At 41.3% G+C, this 23,558-nt stretch overlaps 1 protein-coding gene across 1 annotated transcript in view; it reads right to left on the bottom strand.

The window, feature by feature from the left end:
- naalad2 (N-acetylated alpha-linked acidic dipeptidase 2) overlaps positions 1-13,638 on the bottom strand; it is a 104,563-nt gene extending 90,925 nt beyond the window's left edge. The window contains exons 1-2 of the mRNA XM_072264360.1: positions 13,472-13,638; positions 13,113-13,218 (exon numbers count right to left, since the gene is read on the bottom strand). Coding sequence (XP_072120461.1) covers positions 13,113-13,218; positions 13,472-13,553 — 188 coding nt within the window. The 5' untranslated portion in view covers positions 13,554-13,638. The remainder of the gene's footprint in view (positions 1-13,112; positions 13,219-13,471) is intronic.
- Between the last annotated feature and the right edge of the window lie 9,920 nt (positions 13,639-23,558).

Here is a 23,558-nt window from a genome sequence, read left to right as displayed (position 1 = left end):
TTCAGTAATATCATTATTTGCTCAATTTAGTAGCTTTCTGGTTATAAATTAAATTTTCATAAGAGTGAGTTATTTCCATTAAATATGCAAACTTTAATTTACAGAAGTTTTCCATTTAGATTGGCTACAGATTACTTTATGTATTTAGGGGTTAAAATTACTAAAACATCAGGACCTATTCAAGGCTAATTTCTTACCTTTAATTAAACAATTATTAACTAAATGGTCTCTGATGTCCTTATCATTAGTTGGCTGAATCAATACTAATAAGATGATAGTTCTACCCAAGTTTCTTTATTTATTTCAAGGTAGTACCAATTTTTATTCCCCAATTCTTTTTTGATACAGGTGTCCCCCGCTTTTCCAATGTTCACTTTACGAAACCTCACTGTTATGAAAGACCTATATTAGTACCCCATTTTCGCTTTCAGAAGGCGTTTTCACTGTTACGAAGAAAGGCAGTGCGTGATTAAAAAATCAGTGCGCAATAAAAGGCAGCTGCTCTGCCGCGGATTCAGAACTGCATTGCTTAAACATGTTGCATTGAGCAGCCATTAGCAAGATGAGTTCTAAGGTGTCGGAAAAGCCTGAAAGAGTAAGGGTGTTACACTTAGCGTAAAACTAGACATAATTAAGTGTTTCGATCGTGGTGAACAAAGCAAGAACAAAGTGAGTTTGGCTTGTGGAAGTTGACGAAGATGATATTGAAGAGGTTTTGGCATCCCATGACCAAGAACTGATAGATGAAGAGCTCATACAATTGGAAGAGGAAAGGATAACAATCGAAACTGAATGCAGAAAGTGAAGCAACTGCGTGAGATTTTCGCTGCAATGATAAAGTATGACTTTAATTTTGAAAGGGCACGTAGGTTTAGGGGATACTTGCAGGATGGTTTGAGTGCTTACAAACAACCGTATGATAGAAAAATGCGCAAGGCTCAACAGTCTAGAAAGCCTTCCACATCAGCCACATCAGACGACGAACCTCGACCTTCGACATAGAGGCAGGCAGTCATAGGAGAAGATGAGCTGAGCTGCCTGCCCTGATCGACGATCAGATGACACCCCCGTGTCCCACCACCCGGGCCCCGGACAGATACTGTACCGATTCGCGAAGAACGCAGTGGTAGCCGGAAGGCACACGGCACACCTTTAAGGAAAAAACCAAAATAAATATGCTAATTAATTAGATGCCGCCTAGCACGTAATTTTCGGCCCAGATCAGAGGCGATGCAATCGGCAATCGCCTCTGATCTGCGCCGACATTTACGTGCCAGGCAACACCTAATTAATTAGCATGGTTATTTTGGCTTTTTTTCTTAAAGATGTGCTGTGCGCCTCCTGGCTACCGCTGCGTTCTTTGCAGCAATGTAGGAGGTCGGCATCCCGGAGGGTGGGGGCCACTGCACCACCCAGCCTGCGACGACTCAGTCTAACACACCATCATCAGTGTGCTCGGCGCTGTTTTCCCAATTCCAGTAAGTGATACTACACCGTACATACATTATTTCTACTTTACATAGGCTGTGTATTTTTACGTGTTATTTGGTAGATTTGGCAGCTTCATAGTTTAAAGGTTACTGGAGAGCACGTTTATGCCAACAGCACTTGCATGAGATTTTCTGCCGAGAGCGCTTGCGTGAGGTTTTCGCTACGAAGATCTGTGCAGGCAATCGTTGTAGAGAAGTACTTCTACTTTATATAGGCTGTGTATTTATCATATCACTCCTGCTTTTACTATATGTTACTGTTATTTTAAGTTTTGTGTGTTATTTGGCATGATTTGGTAGGTTATTTTTGGATCTGCAAATGCTCACAAAATTTTCCCATATAAATGATAATTGCTTCTTCACTTTACAACATTTCGGCTTACGAACCGTTTCACAGGAACGCTCTACCTTCGGATGGCGGGGGAAACCTGTATTATTAATTCCAAAACTTCTTCATATATATGGCAGAGTAAAAATCCCAGGTTGAGTAAGAAATATTTACAGAAATCCAAAAAGGATGGTGGTTTGGAGATGCCGAACTTTAGATTTTACTATTGGGCAATTAATATCCGAAATTTAACCTTTTGGATCCAAGAGTTAGCTAAAACCCAAAGTCCAAGGTGGTTGAATCTTGAACGCGAGTCTGTGCAAGGATTTTCATTGGCGTCTATTTTAGGGGCTTCACTCCCCTTTGCATTTACAAAATTGAATAAACAAATTATAAACCCAATAATTAAATATACAATATTATGGTTCCAATTTTGTAAATTTTTTGATTTGAATAAATTTACTCTTTATTGACCCTCTTTACCCTCTATTTTATTTAATTTTTTTTCAACCATCCAGAATTGATCAAGCCTTTCTTCTTTGGAAAAGGAAAGGAATAAACTGTTTTCATGATTTATTTACAGATAATTCTTTTATGTCTTTTGAACAGTAATCTAATAAATACAGTTTGCCTCAATAGCACTTTTTTAAAAAGATATCTACAGACTAGGAATTTTTTGGATGTTATTTTGCCTACCTTTCCGATGTCACATCAAGCTAAAATTACGGAAAAAATTTTAAGTTTAAATCCCTTACAAAAGAGTGTAATAGTAACTATCTACGACTTGATCATGAAAATCCCTTCAGGTATATCTGATAAAATAAAGACTGAGTGGGAACGAGAACTTCAAGTATACCCATAGAAGAATGGGAAAAGATTCTTAAATTAGTTAATACTTCTTCAATGTGTGCTAGATATACTTTAATACAATTTAAAGTGGTTCATAGAACATATATGTCAAAAGACTAACTAGCCCATTTTTATTCCATATAAACCCTATGTGTGACAGATGTAACTCTGAGGTTGCTTCTTTAGCCCATATGCTTTGGTCCTGCCCTCTTTTGAAAAAATATTGGAAAGACATCTTTGATATTGTTTCAGCAGTTTTACATATGATTTACAACTCCATCCTATTACTGCAATTTTTGGATTACCAATGACTGGTTCTAGTTATCTGTCATTTTCAGCCTGCCATTTAATAGCATTTGTTAACGCTGATGGCCAGAAGATCCATTTTATTTAAATGGAAAGATTTTGATCCCCCTACTACACTTCAATGGTTTTCTCAAACTATAGCTTGTTTAAACCTAGAAAAAATTAGGAGTGGCATAGTTAATTACTCAATTAAGTTCGAGCAAACTTGGGAGTTTTTTTATTCAATATTTCCACACATATGACTTAAGTTGTTTTTTTTAAATCCTTTTTCCTAATACTTCACCATTTATGGAAGGAGGAACGGAGTCAAGGACAGAATAATTATAATTAACAAATTATGGCAGCCTAGTTTTTTGGTCAGTTTAGTTCTGTTTAGTTTAGGAGATTTTTGTTTTTTTTGTTCTTTTCTCTCTTGAACAAATCTTTTGAGCTTTTTCCTGTTTCAATTATCAAGAGATCGGGTGGACATGTCTGGATATGATATTTGGAACTTACGTTTGTATATATTATTGCTATTATTGTAATCCTGTTCTCTTGGTATTGTTATTATTGAAATGTTCATTTAACTGATTATAATGCAATAAAAAGATTTGAAAAGAAAAGATCATATCTGGTGTAGTTACCAGTAATAACCAAGACATTCACTGTGTTGCTGGAATCAGGCTATACAGAGAGAAAATACATACATACCAGACCAAATGGGCCCACACTCTGCAAATGGGACAAAGGAGCAGCCCTCACAAGCAGTGTCTTCCCCGAATACAGGTGTCCCCCGCTTTACGAAAGTTCATTTTACGCCACTTCGCTTTTACGAAAGACCTACATTAGTACCTGTTTTCGCTAACCGAAAGAAATCTGAAGAGGATTTTCGTTTTTAAGAAAAAAGGCACCCACTTTAAACTTGTGTTTACCCTGAGAAAGATTACTGTGACCGTGAAGCCTTGCGCGGGCAGGTGTGTGCACATGCATGTACATGCCAATTTCCCTCCCCGCCCACAAATCGGTTTTGGCCAAGTCTTCCCGATTCTGATAAGAAATAATGTACATACATTATTTCTACTTTATATAGGCTGTATTTATCATATCATTCCTGCTTTTACTATATGTTAGTGTCATTTTAGGTTTTATGTGCTATTTGGTATGATTTGGTAGGTTATTTTTTGGGTATGGGAACACTCAAATTTTTCCCATATAAATTAATAATTGCTTCTTCGCTTTACGCCATTTCAGCTTGCGAAAGGTTTCATAGGAATGCTCTACTTTCGGATAGCAGGGGAAACCTGTATACCTAATGCATGACTTACAGTACTCTTCGACCTCAGGCTTCATTCGGGACCAGAACAGATCTGACCAATCCATAGGTCTTATCAAACCCCAAATAACCTGAATCATCATGAAGTGACTTCAACACAATCCTCTGATGCTACTCAGTCAGAACCAACTGTGAATGCAGAGGTCTGTCTAGAGGAGATGTGACCTGGTATAGAACCTAGTTCCTCAACTCCAGTTTGCTCCATCCTCTCAGCTGTAGAGATACGGCGGGGTATTTCATCCTTTCAGCTTGGCCGTATCCTCTTTTGCAACAGCTGAGCAGACTGCACCTATACATGGGTCAACTCACTGAGCTGCAGTCACTTCTCCAGGACTCAACACAGGCAACCATTTTGTACTCAGAGCTGTCATGTTGCAGTGAGCTTATGGAATGGCACAACCAGAAGCTCCCAAATGATCTACCCCTCTATCCTGGCCTTGCCTCCGTTTTCCTCGTGACAGACAACTGACACATTGCTTTAACTCCAGGTGCAGGAACACTCACCCACTCTCCGTCTAATTCCAGCACTTCATGCACATGTTGGGACAATGCACCCTGGAATGTTCGGCTCCCCAGCTGGAATCATAGGCAGACAACACTGCCAACCAATGATGGCCTGTGGCATCCAATTTCACTGAGATCAGGGTACAAGTCAATGGACTGCCGTCCGTCTTCACATCAAACTTGGCACCATATAGAGTCACTTAACTCATCCACCACAATGCATTTCAATGCCAGAAACTCCTATTTGTGCATGGGGTAGTTTCATTTGGAGGGTGACAGACATTGGCTGACAAAAACAACTGGTTTCAACCCTGTGTCCTGACCCTGATATAGAATGTCCCCTACACTCTCTTGGCCAGTGTCTGTAATATATAAGAGCAATTGGGGGTTTGCAAAAACCAACATGGGTGCTTTGTCCTTCAGCAACTGAAAGGCTCTTCATATTTTGCTTTGCAAAGAGTCCGAAGGTCTAAGATAATCTTTACCATCTTCTCCATTGTCCTCCTTTCCTGGGGGGGGGGGGGGGGGGGGAGAAAGAGAGCTGGTTCAAAGGGTAACTCACTTTAGAGTAGTCTTTCATGAACCTCCAATAGTACCCTCAGAATCCAAAGCACGACTGTAGGACACTCGCATGCTTGGGTCTCAGCCATGTGATCACCGCCTCTATCTTTGAAGGATTCAAAGCTACTCCGTCCCGTGAGACTATGTACCCAACGTAGTTGACAGACATCTGGCAGAATTGGCACTTGTCCAGTGACAGTTTTAACCCTTCATCTTTCAGGCAGCCTAACACCTTCAGTAGCCTCGCCTCATGCTCTTCCAGGGTGGAACTGAACACTATGAGATCATCCAGGTACACCAGCATCTCCAGCAAGTTCATATCCCCATCTTTTCCAAGACATGCTGGAAAGTAGCTGGGGCTCCTGATGTACCCTGGTACATCCTTTCAAACTGAAGGAATCCAAGTGGATATATGAATGCCATCTTCTCCTTGTCAGCCTCACTCATGGTCCAGTACACTAAACCACTTTGCTCCATTCAGGAAGGTCAGTGCATCCTCAATCCTCCGAACAGTATTCTGGTCGGGGACTGTGCGTTGCTTGTGTCTGATAGTCAACACACATTCGTACCTTCCCATCCTTCTTCCTCACCACCACGGATGACGCATAGGGACTCCAGGACTCTGTGATAATCCCCGCTTCCTTCAGCTTCTGCAGCTGCTGCCAAACATCCTCCACCTCAGCGGGTGCTAGCTGCGGAGACCTTTCTCTGAAAGGGGTATCCTCTGTCACTTGGATGATGTGGCAAGTATTCTTGGAACAACCCACATCAAACTTGTCAGTAGAAAAGACATCTTTGAACTTCAACATCTTATGTCAATCTCCTTTTCCAACTTTCAGGTACTGAGAAGTCAAAGTTGAATGACTTGGCTGTCCATCTTCCCTTCCCAGGAGATGGTTTCTCTCCCGCTTCTCTCACAGGAAAACTAGACATTACTGTCACCAGAAAAAGGTATGCCATCAGTATTCCCTGCCTGAGGGTGACCTCCCTCCCCAAAGTGTTCCTGACAATCACCATCATCCTGTTCACCTGTACAACAGATTCTGCAGTTCAGGCCACCAGTACCCCGTAGGTAAGCATGGCTTCTCTTCATGGTCTTCAGGAGCATCCTCCACGAAGACTTTGGCATCAGTCATTCCAGGAAATTTGTGGTTTCCCGTCACTCTAACTATTTCCTAAGCCGGAACTCAACAGGCTTGGACTGGGTGTACCACACAGTTCCTCGTTTGTGCTCATCATCCAGCCTAGGATGGCCACGCACTTCCTCAAAAGCAGCTCCGAACACAGGGTGAGTGGACAAGGTTTTCAGAAAGCTCTCTCCAACTTTCTCCTTGCAGGCTCCCACTAGCCTTCTCACAGTAGGAGTATTTGTTCCCACAATTCTTGACTGGATCCGGACAAACCAACACTAACGTAGCAAGGACCTCAGATACTCCCACATCTGCCTTCGAAAACTCCAGCTTCAACAACAAGTAACCAACATATGGGCAGTCATTAATACTAAGGCCCCGAGCTATAGGGCACTGAGTGGTGTCAATCATAAATGCGTCAAATACTGGTTGTAGAAAGATCTCAAACATGAGGAATTCTGCAGATGCTGGAAATTCAAGCAACACACTTTCAAATCTCTTACTAGCTCTTCCTTCAGTTAGTCCTGACGAAGGGTCTCAGCCCAAAACATCGACTGTACCTCTTCCTAGAGATGCTGCCTGGCCTGCTGCATTCACCAGCAACTTTGATGTGTGTTGTAGAAAGATCTGTTTAGTACAGTAACCCAAGAACCTGAGTCAAGTATGGCTCTAGCATAAATACCCTCGATCTGTAGAGATATGCTGGAGCTTGGCTCCACTGAGCCTTTAGGAATACAGTTTTTCACTTCAGTGTTTTCCTTGATACATTGATTGGAAGATGTTCCTTGAGACACCAGACCGTTCCCTCACAGGGTCTCTCTGGTTTCCCGACTTCCCCTTCTGTTTAAGTAACTGGGTTCACTTTCTGAAGGCTTTCCCGTCCTTCACACTCCTACCTGTGTCCCTCCTCATCACAATTGTAACAGACAATACTGGTCATTCCCCTTTACTAGGGACCCCATTCAATAAGCCCGCTGCTTAATATGTCCTATCAGTGGGTCTAGCTCCCTATAGGCTTTGTCATGCTTGGTGACAGCACCTGCTGTTATCAGACAAGATAACTCAGCTCCAAAATCTTTCACAAACTCCTGTAACATCCAAGCCTGTGGGACATCAGGGCTCACTTCAGCAACAAGGGCTACTACCAAGGACTGTACCCTGCCAACAGAGGCCTCCCACTCCTCCATCGCATTTTCCTCCTCTCTTACTTCTCTGATCAGCTCATAAAATGAGGGAGGGGGGCATGTTTTACAGGACATTCAGAGGCTTAAAGCGATCATGTCCTGTGACTGTATGCCCTTTATCATGTGGTCCATCCTTAACTCATTCACCTCAGCCATTTGGATGGCCCCTCTATGCTGCAAACACAGCTGTCTCCCTAGCCAAAAACTATAGCAAGAAAGTTGCTCCCTTCTCGCCTGAAACATGCTCCTAAACTCCATTATAAGCTCCACTGGGCTTTCCGTCATGCCAAAAATGCACTCTAGCACCTGGATGTAGACCGCAGAAGCAGCAAATGGGTTCTCTGCGTTTAAGGACCTCAATATTTCAGTAGCCGGACCATTTAGACTCTCTACCAGTTGCTGTTTTCTCACATTGCCACTCATCCAGCATCTGAGAGGTCTGCTCCACCCAAATCTCATATTCCCCTTCCCCATCAGGAATGTGCTTCACTCCCAAGAATATTGTCAGCCTACGATAACTTTGATTCCCTGCTGGTGCCCTTTGCCATTTATCTGCCAGGGACACAAGGGCCGATGCCAACTCAGAATTTCACCCCTCACCGGAGGACTCATGAGACCTTCCACATCAGACCACTCCTTCCCCTCACTCCGCAGAAACAAGAGCAATTTGTCTTTAAGGTCCCCACCCTCAACTAAAGGAAACTCAGCACTCACGCATACACTCCCCTCTTCTCTGAAAGTATGGATGACCCATGGCCCTGCCTCTCTGCATGCTCCAAGGATAACTGGCAGATCTACTCCCATGACTTCACTGCTAGTCTGAACTAAAACAAAATCCTTGCCCGCCATTTGGTCAAACTGCCACTCCATGATTTTAACTTTTCCTAACGCTCTAACAGTATTTAAAACTCTAACCAACAATTCATCTGGGCTGCAGATATGCACCCGGCTCAGAACATGAGCAGTAGTTACAGGCAATCTCTTTGAAGCGCAGCATGCCCAATCCCTGCAGCATCCATAGCTATGCATCTTAATCACTTCCCCAGATAATAGTTTAACACAGGCTTAAACACAAACCCACTTAATCAATTCTTACAAAAATCACACAGTGTTCAACAAATTCAATCCGAGACGAAGCCCCTATAATGAAACTGAGCATCTCTAGAAATGGCTCATTAGCCTCTCGGTAACAGCCAGTGGACTCTGTGGTGAGGAAACCCACCTTTCTCAGGCTGCGTACATCTAGGGTATATATGTCTTGGATTTGGTCCTACCAAATCCGTGAGATTGGGATGTCTTGCCCACCCAAACCCTGGTTTGTGTGAATGCTGTGAGATTTACTGCCCCCTGCAATTGCCCATTGGCATGAAATAACAGATCATATACTGCATACAATTATAAAGAAAGTATATTTATGAGTGTTAACTTAACCAAAGAGCTAGTAAAGAAAACAAAAAGAGCCCATTATAATTAAACAATCAAATGTGCACTGGTTGGACTCAAATCTTCCAAAAGCCATATTCACCAATCCTCAGTAGACCACTACACCTTGGGCTCTATCAAATTACGTTTTCCAACTGACAATCCAATCCTACAGCCTGTTCTCTTCAGCGCCTTCTCTCTCATCTCCCACTGACGATCCCAACCCACCTCAGTGTACGTCCCAAAAACCTGCTCCCCCAGCGGTCTCCAGAATCATCTCCCAGTTGCATTCTCCTGATTGGGCGCCACACATCCCTACGCATCCATCATCTTTAACAACAACCCAAACACTGCCAGCAGAACCCACTGCTTCTACAGAAAGATCATTACACAAAATACCATACAATATTAGCAATAAAACCTTTACCAAGGCGTTACATGTATGTAGCTCTTGACCAATTTTTAATTGCATGTCTTCAAATCAATTTTTTTAATTGCTCTGAATAATTGTTTATTACTGTATTGCAAATACAGATTCGTGACAGAACTTTGGTTTACCTGCCCTAATAACTTCCACGATAACAAATTTTGTGTGGTCCTGTAACATATGTGGATGGCACATCATGTGAAATGTCATATGATCAACTTAAAATTAATGGTGTTGTTTTGTTCTCCCCCCCCCCCCCGTGGACTATAGTTTACAGCTTTGCGGATTCATTCTTATTCTGTTCCCTTCAAATAGCCAAGCAGTGAACTTCCTTTTACAACCCCCATATATTGTACTGATGTGTTTTTAGATATGTCGCCTTTGTCAAATCTGCCAAAAACTACACTTCATTATAGACCCACTCCTGGCGCACTTTCTCTCTCCACAGTCCATGTACTTGTCACTTTCCAAACCTGGGATTATTTTCACTTGACCTGAATGAATGATTTTTAAAACTTTATTTCCCACCCAATTACAGTACTGAACCCTCCACTCAAAATCACAAATGGCATCCTGTGGGACCATCACATGGTAGACTAACTTTTTTTTTATCCTTTTCAACTTCTTTGTAGTCTTCGGCACTATTGGCCACATTGTCCCCTTTAAACTCCTTCTCTACATCCCCAGTTGAGCACAGCTACACTCATTAAACTCTTTGCCTTTCTACCTCTTAACCTTAAAAGACATCTAAATTCCCAGATCTTTAACTAACTCTGCTTCTCTGTTACAAGATTACTACATACAGGCTGCTTGTTGCCTTGAAAATGTTGCCATGTTAGAAATGCTATTAAATAACACCATGTATATAAACAGCTTGCATTAAAACTAACAGAAATGTCCTGAGGCTGTGTCAGTCACTGACTCTATAACCAGTTCACCCTCAAACTTAAGTAATGTGGACTACATATCTTTGTTAGGACATGAGGATCACTGGCATTCATTGCTCACCCTAAATGCCCCCGAACAGAATCAACTATATTTCATTACAACTGGAGTCACAGATAGCCCAGACCAGGTTTGGATGACATACAAGAAGAACACATACAATAAACGGTAGAACTCCTCGGAACATCGAGGAATCTTGGGGTGCAAACCAAAATCTTCCTGAAAGTAGCAACACAAACGGATAAAGTGGACAGTTGGCAGGCTGACCTAATTGATAAGGCCACTGAGCATAAAAATTGGTGAGCCACAATGCAGCTATGTCAAATTTTGGTGAGACTACATTTGGATTATTGTGTGCAGTTCTAAATATCTCACTATAAAAAGGATGCAGAGAATTTGGAGAATGCAGAAGAACACAGCAGGTCAAGCAGTATATGAGAGAGGAAAGGAATTGTCAATTCTTTCGACAATGCAATCATACTACAGTAACAGTTGCCTTATTAATGAATACAAAATAAAGACCTGGTTATTACTCACCAAAATTTGTCTTAACAAATAACAATCCAGCAGCAGGAAATTGATTCTCACCACCCCCCACCCTGCATGAGAAAGCTGAGGGTGGCCTGATAAAAAAAAACTATAAAATTATGAGAAGCATTGATGGAGTGATAGTTCAGAGCCTTTTTCACTGGGTGGAAATGTCATACTACAGGGCATAGCTTTCAGGTCAGAGTGGAAAAAGTTCAAAGGAGATGCACAAGGCAAATTATTTTTAAAAACTCAGGGTAGGAGATGCCTTGAAATACACTGCTGGGGTAGTTGGTAGATGCAAATATCAGACACATTTGGACGAACGGATGTACACGTAGGGAATCAAGGGATATTGGTCACATGTAAACAGAAGGAATTAGTTTAGGCTGCCACAGACTGGGGGCGGAGGAGGAGAGTGGGAAACGGCAACAAAGGACCTGTTCTATGCTGTGCTCTTTTACAGTATACCTCTGAACAATGAGCACAATGAGGAAGCAAGGTTTCTCTTTACTTAATTGACAGGATTTCCATAGAGTTACTTAATGTACATTTACAGCTCTTATGATTTTTTGGTCTTCAATGTGACCTCAAGCTTATCCATAACTAGGCCTTCAATGCGTTTATTTGCCCAATTAATCTTACATTTCTCCATTGCCCATGTCATGTAATTATATTTATTAGAAACTGCCAATATGACCGTAGAAGCTATTATGTAACAAATGAGGACAAAAATACAACTTATGAAGGAGAACAACACACAAAATGTTGATGGAACGTTGCAGGCCAGGCAGCATCTATAGAAAGCAGTCCACATTTCAGGCAGAGAACCTTTGTCAGGACTAACTGAAAGAAGAGATAGTCAGAGATTTAAAAGTGGGAGGGGGAGGGGGGAGATCCGAAATGATAGGAGAAGACAGGAGTGGGAGGGATGGAGCCAAGAGCTGGACAGGTGATTGACGAAAGGGATACGAGGCCGGAGAAGGGTGAGGATCATCGGACGGGAGGCCTAGGGGGAAAGAAAGGGGGAGGGGAGCGCCACAGGAAGGTATAGTGAGAGGGACAGAGGGAGGAAAAAAAGAAAGAAAGGGGAAAATATAAAATAAGGGATAAAGGGAGGAGGGGCATTAACGGAAGTTAGAAAAGTCAAATGGGTGTTCACATTTGACGGAAGGCAAGAAACAAGGCGGCAATTGACCTCCCATGCTCTACCATTCAATATAATCACAATTTATGCTATATTTTCACATCACGTTGCTGAAATGACCCTACATCCCTTGAGGAATTTTCTGATACAGTATAATTCTGAGTCTTAAATATGCCTAGTGACCAGCCACCACAGCCCTCTTGGGTGATGCATTTAGCAGTCAGTTTAAATACGCACAAGTAATTATGAGAATGCCTCTCTGCTCCCTTCCTATCCGCTGCAAGCCCCTGATTAAAGGATCAATATTGTGACGAAATATTAGGACGAGAAGATTCTAAGCTTAGTTCCACCAAGCTGTGGTACCTGGACCAAGCAGACAGGGTTCCCACGGTTTTCCCTCCTCAATAAATAAATTTCAGTATTCCCACGGTGTTCCACTGAATTCACAGCAGACAGTGCGTCTCAGCAACGGGACTTGAACGGGATGTTGGTTTTGTTTTAAAGTGGCCTCACGTGCATTTAGAACCTTACGCACATACTAAAGTCATGAAACTACAAGGCCGTTATTTTATTAATCTGGCTAGATTTCAGCAAGCATTTTAGTAATATTTAATTCGGGAGCATCGTCTATAGTAGGAACCCTTGTCCAGAATGCGCGCTAGTATCTCCACTACAGTTCCAAATCTATGTGGGGGTCTCCCTCCTTCTCTACCGCCAGAAGGAGCAGGGCGACCGTGCACATGGAAAATAGACCAAACCTAAACAGTTCCTGAGATAAACCCGTACTAAACCAACAAACGTGGCCCCAGATATTTTACACATACTGTACACGGTAAAAGAGCGCTTTTTTTTGCAGGGGGAGGGGTGTGGGAAAGAGAAAGATTTATTGTTGTGAGAATGCTTTTTTTTAAAGATAGCAATTTTGCAACGACTTAAACTGGTAGAAACAGGGCAAGATATGAAGAATTGGGAGCCGTACCGGAGATATGATCTGATGTTTTCAGCTTGCATTTCGTGCAGTAGTTTGCTCCGAATATCTCGATTTTTCACCGGAGTGGAGTGGATACACGGTCGACCAATCCATCCTTGAACAGAAAGTTTCAAATTTGGGTTAACGATATTAATTTGATTCAATTGGACTTAACTGATAGCTTATACTTAAACTTCGAAGCGGGCTCAGATCGTAGTTAGGAAAATGCACTTTAACAACATGTAGATGTTTCATGGTTTAACTAGTCGTTATATAAACAACGGTCTAATTAAAACCAAAATCTCGATCTGGCCCTCTGCAGCGGCCTCTGGAGAAATTGCGCATACTATTTGATACGCCCTGCTCACCTATTAGAAATCCAATGAAGAAGACAGCAGATAATATCAACGACCTGAGCGTCCACTTACACACGACGTTTCCCGACCTCATTTCTACATTCCCGAACGTCTCATCACTTCTCCCCGCCGAGTGAAAGCCAAGACTGAACTTCACTCTCCAGAGCTGCTGGGAGCAATTCACTACCTCGTGAAACTCTGCGAGAGATTACGGGAATGTTGGCCATAGTTATATCTTCGGCACAAATTGCTCAGCACCAAATTCAACTTGCAGATACCATCAATAAAAAGTACTCAGATGTGCCTTGGATATGCTGATTGAATACAAATGAAAATTCAAAGTAAATTTATTAACAAAGTACATATATGTCCCCATAAACCATTTTCTTGCGGGCATATTCAATAAGTCCATAATAAACTAAAAACCATAATAGAATCAATAACAGACCGCACCAACTTGGGCGTTCAACCAATGTACAAAAGACAACGTATTGCACAAAATACAAAAACAATTAATAATAATAGTAATAATAAATATCAAAAACATGAGATGAATAGTCCTTCGAAGTGAGCCTATCTGTTGTGGGAATATTGCCGAGCTGGGGCGGGTGAAGTTGAATGAAGCTATCCACTTTGGTTCAAGAGACTGATGGTTGAGAGGTATTAACTGCCCCTAAACCTGGTGTCTAACACTCATAATGGAATGTTTAATTTGAACCAGTTTGTGACAATTGGGTTGTTCCGCAATTGAAAGTTGGATTAGTGGGCGTAGCCAAGCTAAATTGGATGATCATAGTGTCTCTACCCCCCCCCTCCCCAAACGGTAGAGTCTAAAACTAAGGGGCATAAATTTAAGGTGAGTGTATTGTATTTAATATTTCAGTAATATTTGAGTAACCTGGTGTGTGCGGGCGTATTTAAGCATTCTTCCTTTGAATTAGTTTAATGTCTTGAAGTTACAAAACAAAAGCGAGGGAAGATTGAAAAGAAACCTGAAGGGAAAAGTTTCCATATGGAACATGGTAAATGCATGGAATAAACTGCCAAACAAAGCCATAGAGGCAGGTCAATTACAACATTAAAAAAAAATAATTTAGATAGCGAAAGGGAGTATAGACAGGTACACGGATGGAAAGTTTTCAGAGGGCTAAGTGCAGGCAAATGTTTAGTAGCAACGTGATTGGGTGGATGAGTTGGGCTGAAGAGCCTGTTTCTGTTCTTAATAACTTAGAGATACAATTGTAGATACAAGCATTGAAACAGGTCCTCCAACTCACTAAATCCAGTTAGACCTTCAAACATCCAATTACATTAACCATACACTAATAGTATTCTATCAACTCTTCTCCAACCCCTCTCCCCAATCAATTTAATCTACTGATCTGCACATCCGAGAATGTGGGAGCAAGCCTATGTGATCACAGGGAGACATGGGGAATGCACATGGACTACCACCCCCAAGTTTAAGGTCAGCATTGAACAGGAGGCTCTGCCTCTAAATGGGGGAGGGGGTACATCATTCAGCAGATCTACAAGTTATGCCTCTGTATTATTGCCCATGCCTATAACCATCAAGACCAGCGCTCTCCCACTGTTGTAATTCCACACCATCGTGGAAAACTTGCTACTGAGATGGCCGATGGGATAAAAATCAACAACACACACAAAATGCACCAGAAAAATTTCTTATCTTTGATGAGATAAAATGGAACCAATAGACAAGTTCAGCATGAAAACCCACCAAATTCAAACAGCACACTGCTAAGACACCTAACAGGTCACTATCTGCCCAATGTTAATACCCCTACAGTTCAGATTTTGCCCAGTATTAATGTTTCCCATAGTATTGACACACCCAGCGAGCACTGTGAGGGTCATGTTTTTTGACTTCTCCAGTGCATTCAACACCATCCGCCCTGCTCTGCTGGGGGAGAAGCTGACAGCGATGCAGGTGGATGCTTTCCTGGATCATGGATTCTTGATTACCTGACTGGCAGACCACAGTACGTATGCTTGCAACACTGTGTGTCTGACAGAGTGATCAGCAGCACTGGGGCTCCACAGGGGACTGTCTTGTCTCCCTTTCTCTTCACGATTTACACCTTGGACTTCAACTACTGCACAGAGTCTTGTCATCTTCAGAAGTTTTCTGATGACACTGCCATAATTGGATGCATCAGCAAGGGAGATGAGGCTGAGTACAGGGCTACGGTAGGAAACTTTGTCACATGGTGTGAGCAGAATTATCTGCAGCTTAATGTGAAAAAGACTAAGGAGCTGGTGGTAGACCTGAGGAGAGCTAAAGCACCGGTGACCCCTATTTCCATCCAGGGGGTCAGTGTGGACATGGTGGAGGATTACAAATTACAAATACCTGGGGATACGAATTGACAATAAACTGGACTGGTCAAAGAACACTGAGGCTGTCTACAAGAAGGATCAGAGCCGTCTCTATTTCCTGAGGAAACTGAGGTCCTTTAACATCTGCTGGACGATGCTGAGGATGTTCTACAAGTCTGTGGTGGCCAGTGCGATCATGTTTGCTGTTGCGTGCTGGGGCAGCAGGCTGAGGGGAGCAGACACCAACAGAATCAACAAACTCATCCGTAAGGCCAGTGATGTTGTGGGGATGGAACTGGACTCTCTGATGGTGGTGTCTGAAAAGAGGATGCTGTCCAAGTTGCATGTCATCTTGGACAATGTCTCCCATCCACTACATAATGTACTGGTTGGGCACAGGAGTACATTCAGCCAGAGACTCATTCCACTGAGATGCAACACAGAGCATCATAGGAAGTCATTCCTGCCTGTGGCCATCAAACTTTACAACTCCTCCCTTGGAGGGTCAGACACCCTGAGCCAATAGGCTGGTCCTGGACTTATTTCCTGGCATAATTTACATACTGTATTACTATTTAATAATTTATGGTTTTATTACTATTTAATTATTTATGGTGCAACTGTAACGAAAACTAATTTCCCCCTGGATCATTAAAGTACGACTATGACTATAATGAACATGAAAAATACTGAGATACATCGTCAGCACTGCCAAGACAATCAAAAGACAAGTCTTTCCCTTTGCAAGAAAGAACATAAACCTTAGCTTAAAGAGCTCTGGAATAGGATACAACAGTCAACCTGAAGCAAGAGAACTCTGCATTAATAATCTAAATTTGGATTTTGTAAGAAGTAATCCTATTTTGTCAGGAAAATAGAAGTTAGTTGGAATCTTTTAGAAAGAGTTCTGTTCTAGAGCCTGTAGAGACAAAACATCCACGAGCAGGTAAATTGGAATAAACACAGCCAATGTCTGAGAGCTATACATAAAATAACGTCCACAGCAAGGGATCATAAATAAAACTCAAAGCAAGCCCACTATAAGTACCAGGATTGCACAGTACACCAAATCTTGTGGTACGTATACATCTTTAAGTTTATAGAGTATTAAAAATTTGTCTTCAACTACAAAGTTTGTAGAAAGTTGCTAACTATTGACGTTTCTACAGGGGTCAACTGGCTGCAGATGGTTTTGGGGAAAAAAAAATCCATGGTGTGGCAATAATATCAGGACAAATTATGTTTATTTTCATACGTATATCTATTAGCTATTAAGGATTCTATCAGCTTATGGTTGGTGGGTTATTATCTTTAAAAAAAATTGAGACATGTAATTAACTATTGCACTATACTTGTGGTGTCAGTTAAAGACCAACTACTACAACAAGCTTGTGTTTCCTTGGTGTTGAATCGATGAAAGTGGATAACACTAGGTTTAGTAGATGCATTAAACCTAAGGATAGTGACTAGGAATTGCTCATCTCCTGTGCTAGAGACAGCATATTCCTGTCCTGTTACCTTAGAGAGAGTACAACGGCAAACTGATATTTTTCAAAAATGTCTTCCAATGATGCAAGTTAACGTAATTCCTGAAATACCTATCAAAGATCCTACACCAAAATGCCCTGCTCCCAGGTGTATTAGAAATAATTAAAATTGCTTTTACTTCAAAGCTCTACAGCTTGGGATGTAGATATCTATTTTTGTTTGCCTTTGATTAGAAACTAGTAATATAGCCATAGTTATTTTGTTTAAAGTTTTGCTATAAGAGAACAGCAGTAAATTTATTTCTTCGGTTGTGGAGTAATCTTTAGTCAGCAAATTGCTTTGGAATAATTTGGCAAATATTGGTATTATGTAGTCCTGGTTTAACTATGGTTGTTAGGAAGCAACATCAAAAGCCCTGGACCACATTCAGAACAAAATTTAGAAACTGTGTTCAATGTGGTCCAAAATCAGACCCTTAGTAGCAGTGATACATTTAACAGGTCTACGCACTTCATCCTGCTCAATTTGCATTATATGGCACACATTTGTTTCTGGCATTGGAAACTTGTGTGTTCATTTCCCTTGTACTTACTGAAGGACAGAAGGTTCTAGGTTGAGCAGCTGCCCACATAGACAGGCTAATTCTGTACTTAAGTGCTTGAACTCTAAATATTTAATGCCATAACCAAAACTGCAAGAACATATGGTGTCAAAAAAAAATTTCCATCTTTTGTTAAAAAATGGTGCTGGTGAACCATAATGATAAGTTGTGAGCTGCTTACAAAACTTCTAAATACACTTCTGAATTACTCTTACTGCAATCTGCAGCCTGTATGTAATTTCCCTTTAAGCAATGTACTTGTGAACCATCTTAATGAACTAGTGATTTCATGATTTTCTAAACGACTCAGCGGATTTAACTCTCAAGCATGCAAATATGGCATCTTTAAGCAGACTAAGGTATATCACCATGGACAAAAGAGAGGGAGGAGGGGAGAACACCAAGAAAAGAAACTTCCTCTACCCATTATCTTGTTAGCAAATGTAATAGCTGAAAAAGATTGAGGTACTAAGGCAAGATTGCTGTAGAGAAATGTAGAATTGCTGATTTCTGTGTTTCACAGAAACAGTTCACTCCAGACCTGGCGAATACATTAAGACCTGAGGGCTTCTTGATAAATTCAATGAATCAGACTGTTGATTTGGAGAAGGCAAAAGGTAAGGGTTTGAGTTGCATGATAAATTAGTAGTTTTGTCACACTCGTTTCCTCAACCCAGAACATATGATGATTACCTGTTCTACTTACCAAAAGAGTTTTCCTCCATGATCCTGACCACAGTTTACATACCATCAAAAGCAGGTGTTAAGCAAACTCTCAATGTATTGAGTGTCACGATAAACTATGATTGGGAATGCCTACCTTTCCATGCCTTGACCACATTTCAGGAAATCTGATTAATCAGCTGCCCTCCTCCTACCTAAATACAGGTAGAGGCTAAAGAGCAAAGCTCCAGAAATAAGGACAACAAAAAAGTGGTTGCAGGAGGCTGACGAATGGCTACAGGATTGGTTCAAGTCAGTAAACTGGGCCATGTTCAAGGACTTTGAAGATCTGAACAAATTCAGCACAGATGTCAAAAACTTTATAACAGTCGTAGACAAGTGCGTCCCCACAAAATCATTCACTTTTCTCTAACTAGAAGACCTGGATGAACCATGAGATCCACAATCTGTTGAGGTGCCTGATCAGTGTTATTCAGGTTTGGTGATCAGGTTAAATACAAGAGGTCCAGGTATGATCTCTGAAAACCATCTCACATACAAAGTGGCAATTCTAGACCAAACACGAATCTCTCCAGGATACTCAACAGCTGTGACACAGCTTGAATGCTGTCACCTCCTACAACCTACCTTTACAAACTCCCACAGCCCCTGATAATCCGGTAATTTCTGTCTCTAAGGCCGACATGAGAGCACCTTTCAGGAGGGTGAACCCACAGAAAGCATCCACCCCAGATGGGGTACTGGGCAAATACTAAAGACCTGTGCTGGCATGTTCACAGATCTTTAACTTCTCACTTCCGCAGTCTGAGGTACCCACCTGCTTCACTTATACCAGTGACTAAGGCAAATGTGGTAATTTGCATCAATGACCATCAAGCTGGAGCACTTACATCCACTGTAATGAAATCATTGAGGTTGGTGATGAAGCATGTCAACTCCTGTCTGAGAAGCGACTTAGATCCACTCCATTCAACGGCAAATGCCATTTCATTAGCTCTTCACTCAATCCTGGAACATCAGGACAGTGAAGAAGCATATATCAGGGTGCTCGTCATTGACTATAACTTGGCATTCAATACTATAACCCCTTCAAAACTAATCACTAAGTTTCAAGTCCTAGGCCTCAATACCTTCTTGTACAATTCTATCTTTGATTTCCTCACTGGCAAACACCAGTCCATTCAGATTGGCAACATCTCCTCCACAATCTTCTTCAGCACAGGTACACCACAAGGCTGTGTGCTTAGCCCCTGCTCTACTTGCTTTATACTTGAGATCTACCCCTCAACCAGCAGGAACAATTTTACTTGCCCCATTACTAAACTGTTCCCACAACCTATGGACTCACTTTCAAAGACTCTTCATCTCATATGCTCGACATTTATTGTTTAGGTACTAATATTATTTTTTCCCCTTTTTATGTATTTGTTGTTTGTTTTTCTCCCTCCACATTGGCTGATATCCATCTTTGGTCTTTCATTGGTTCGATTGTGTTTCTTGTATTTACTGATTGCTGCAAGAAAATGAATCTCAAGGATGTATATTGCAACAGACATGTACTATGATAATAATTTACTTTGAACTTTTACTCCTTTGTTGAGAGTAGGATTTGAAAAAAAAACTAGTGTAAGATAAGTTAGTCCATTGATGTAGGAGTCAGGGAGTAAAAATATGACAAAGAGCCCCCATGGTTTGATAAAGGGCAAAAAACTTGGCAGAAGCAATTAGGAGAACATTATATTCATACAGTTAAAGCATAGAACAGTACAACACAGGAACAGGCCCTTTGGCCCAAGATGACAATTTAAATGTACATTTGTCTGCAATGTGGTCTACATTTATCCATTCACTGGCTGTTCATATTTAAATACCTCAAACATTGCTATTGTATCTGCTTCCAGCACTTCCCTGTCAATGGCTTCCTGACATCTACCACTAAGTTAAAAAAAAACTTGCTTCGTAAATCTACTTTAAAAGTACCCACTCATCTTAAAGTTATGCCCTTTTATTTGACATTTCTACTCTATCCACACTATGTCTCTTAATTTAATATTTTCATTAATTTGCCCCCATCCCTCAGCTTCCAACGCTCCATAGAAAACAATTGAAGATTATTCTATCAAAGTTGTTGGTGAACACAGCAGGCCAGGCAGCATCTCTAGGGAGAGGTACAGTCGATGTCTCGGCCCAAAACGTCGACTATACCTCTTCCTAGAGATACTGCCTGGCCCTGCTGCGTTCACCAGCAACTTTGATGCGTGTTGCTTGAATTTCCAGCATCTGCAGAATTCCTCGTGTTTGAAGATTATTCGATCTTATGTTTTAACTGAGTTATGAATAAGGATACGAATTGATAAGGATACATGTAGAAAAATATTAAATTGGTGTTGGTCAAATTACAAGACTATTAGGAAGAACTAATTGAAAATAGGTTTTTAGACAAGTCCACCTCTGACATGGGAAAGGTGTTTAAAGACCAACTGCACAGAGTACAGTTGTTCTTTAAACATTGCTATTGTATCTGCTTCCAGTATGGAGGAGGACAAGAATGGCAAGGTAATGAAATTTTGGATTATGAGAGAGGTGGTGAATTTAGTCAAGAAAATAAAAGAAGCATAAAGTTTGGGAAGCTAAAATCAAATGAAGCCCTTGAGAACCACAAAGCAGCTAGAAACGAACTCAAGGTAATTAGAAGAGCATGAAATTTCATTTGCAAGTATGAGTAAAGGGAATCCTAAGACATTCTATACATACATTAAGAGCAAGGAGATAATTAGAGAGAGGTTAAGACCATTCAAGAATAAAGGAGGGCTCATATGCTTGGATACAGAGGACATAGCCAAGGTTCTAAACACATACTTTACATTGGTATTTACCAAGAAGGACGTAAAAGACAGTGATCAGTGTGGAGTGTGTTAATATGCCGGGTTATTGAGATAAAGGCATTGTTGAGTTTCTTAAAGAATATTAAGGTGGATACATCACCAGGCTTGATAGGATGTACTTAGGTTACTGAGAGGTGCAAGATATGAGATTGCTGGGGCCTTGACCAATATTTTCATGTCTTCTCTAGCCATTGGAGAAGTCCCAGAGGACTGGAGAGTAGCTAACATTATCCAAATAGTCTATAATTTCCAGGATTATCTCTATCAAATCTCATGTCAGTGACAGGGAAGCTATTGGAGAGGGTCCTTACAGGGATAGTTAGCATTTATAAGCATTTGGAAATACATGCAATGATGAGTAACCAACAGTATGGCTTTGTGCAGGGCAGGTTATTAAGCTAATTGTTTTTGAAGGTGGCTATCAGTGAAAGTAGAACAGGGATTTTACTAAAGTGTTTGACAAGATCCCTCACAGTAGCCTCAACCAGAAGATTAAGATGCATGGGATCCATAGAGACTTGGCTGCAGCCATCTGGACAGGATACTTTCTTTAGTGCATCAATAGAAAATGATGAATGTCAAAGTGTACATGCCAAATTTCCTTAGCCTCCAGAGAAAGTAGAGGTGCTGGATACACTATGTTTTTTTTCTGTGGCATCAATGTGATTGGACCAGAACAAGCTATTAGTGATGTTCACTCCTAGGAACCTGAAGTTCTCAAACCTTTCGACCTCAGCACCACTGATGTAAACAGGCCCGTGTTCATTGCATCTCCACACCAACTTTTTCCTGTAGGAAATGACCACTTCTTTTGTTTGAATGACCTTGAGAAAGGTTGTTGTCATTACTGTGCTACTTCAGATTCAGCTTATTATGGTGGAATTATATAGAAACCCATAGGAGTTAGAGCAGAATCTAGCTATACTGTCATGAATGTTTAGTGAGTAGGGAGCTGAGGGCATAACCTTGCGGGACCATTTTGAGAATAATAGTGGTACTGACTGTACTCTGTTGGTCAGGAAGTCAAGGATCCAGAAGCTCAGGTCCAGGAATCTGAGGGATGAATTCACATGGAATATGAAAACCAGAGCTGTAGTCAATAAACAATAGTTTATCATGGGCGCTTGCCTGTCCAGATGCTCCAGAAATGTAGTGCTAGGGAGGTGGCATTTGCTATGGATCCATTCCATCTGTAGATCAACTGCAATGAGTTGAAGTTGGCTAGGAGACTGGAGTTGATGTACACCATTAAGGCACATTACCTTATATTTATTAAGCACCAGGATGAGTGGTCACCTTAAAGTGGGTGGCAACCTAAAATGGGGTAGGAAAGAGGTCAAATATCCCACATTACGTCTGAATCCATACTGGGACCTTTACCATGTGATACAAATATCTTGGATGAAAACCTGAAAGGGCAGGTTAGTAAGTTTGCAGATTATACCAAGATTGATGGCTTTATGGATAGTTCAAAAGATTGTCTTTGTTAATCAAGGTATTGAGTTCAAGAGTCATAAAGTATTTGAAGCTTTATAAAATTCTGATTAAGCTGCATCTGGGGTACTGCATTCAATTCTAGATGATCAATTATAGGAAAGATATGGAGGTTTTGAAGAAGCTTCAAAAGTAGTTTATAAGGATGCTGCCTTTATTAAACGGTATGAGCTACAGGGAGAGGCTGGGCAGGATTTCTCTGAATGTCAAGGGCTGAGAGGAGACTGGACAGGGGTTTGTAAGTTTGTGAAATGTAGCAAGAATAGTCAGCTTGTTTCTTTTCCCCCAGGGTGGTAATATCTAATACTAGATGGCATGGAATTAAGTGGGGAGGGGTGGAGTTCAAGGGAGGGTGCAGGGAGTCTTTTTCCCCCCTTTTTAACGGCAGGTGCCTGTAATACACTATCAGATGTGGTAGTGGAAGAAAATAGAGGCTCTTAAACAGGCAGATAATTGTGCAGAGAATGGTGGTATCTGGACATGCAGGCAGAAGTGATTGATTAGTTAAATTAGTTCACCACAGTACCATAGGCCAGATGACCTGTTCCCGTGCTCTAAAATCTCCTCATGGTTAATACTCTCCAGTCCAGGCAACGTCTTGGTAAAT

This window comes from Mobula birostris, chromosome 7 (genome assembly GCF_030028105.1).
Source record: "Mobula birostris isolate sMobBir1 chromosome 7, sMobBir1.hap1, whole genome shotgun sequence".
NCBI classification, from domain to species: Eukaryota; Metazoa; Chordata; class Chondrichthyes; order Myliobatiformes; family Myliobatidae; genus Mobula; species Mobula birostris.
This window is presented reverse-complemented; position numbering and strand designations above follow the sequence as displayed.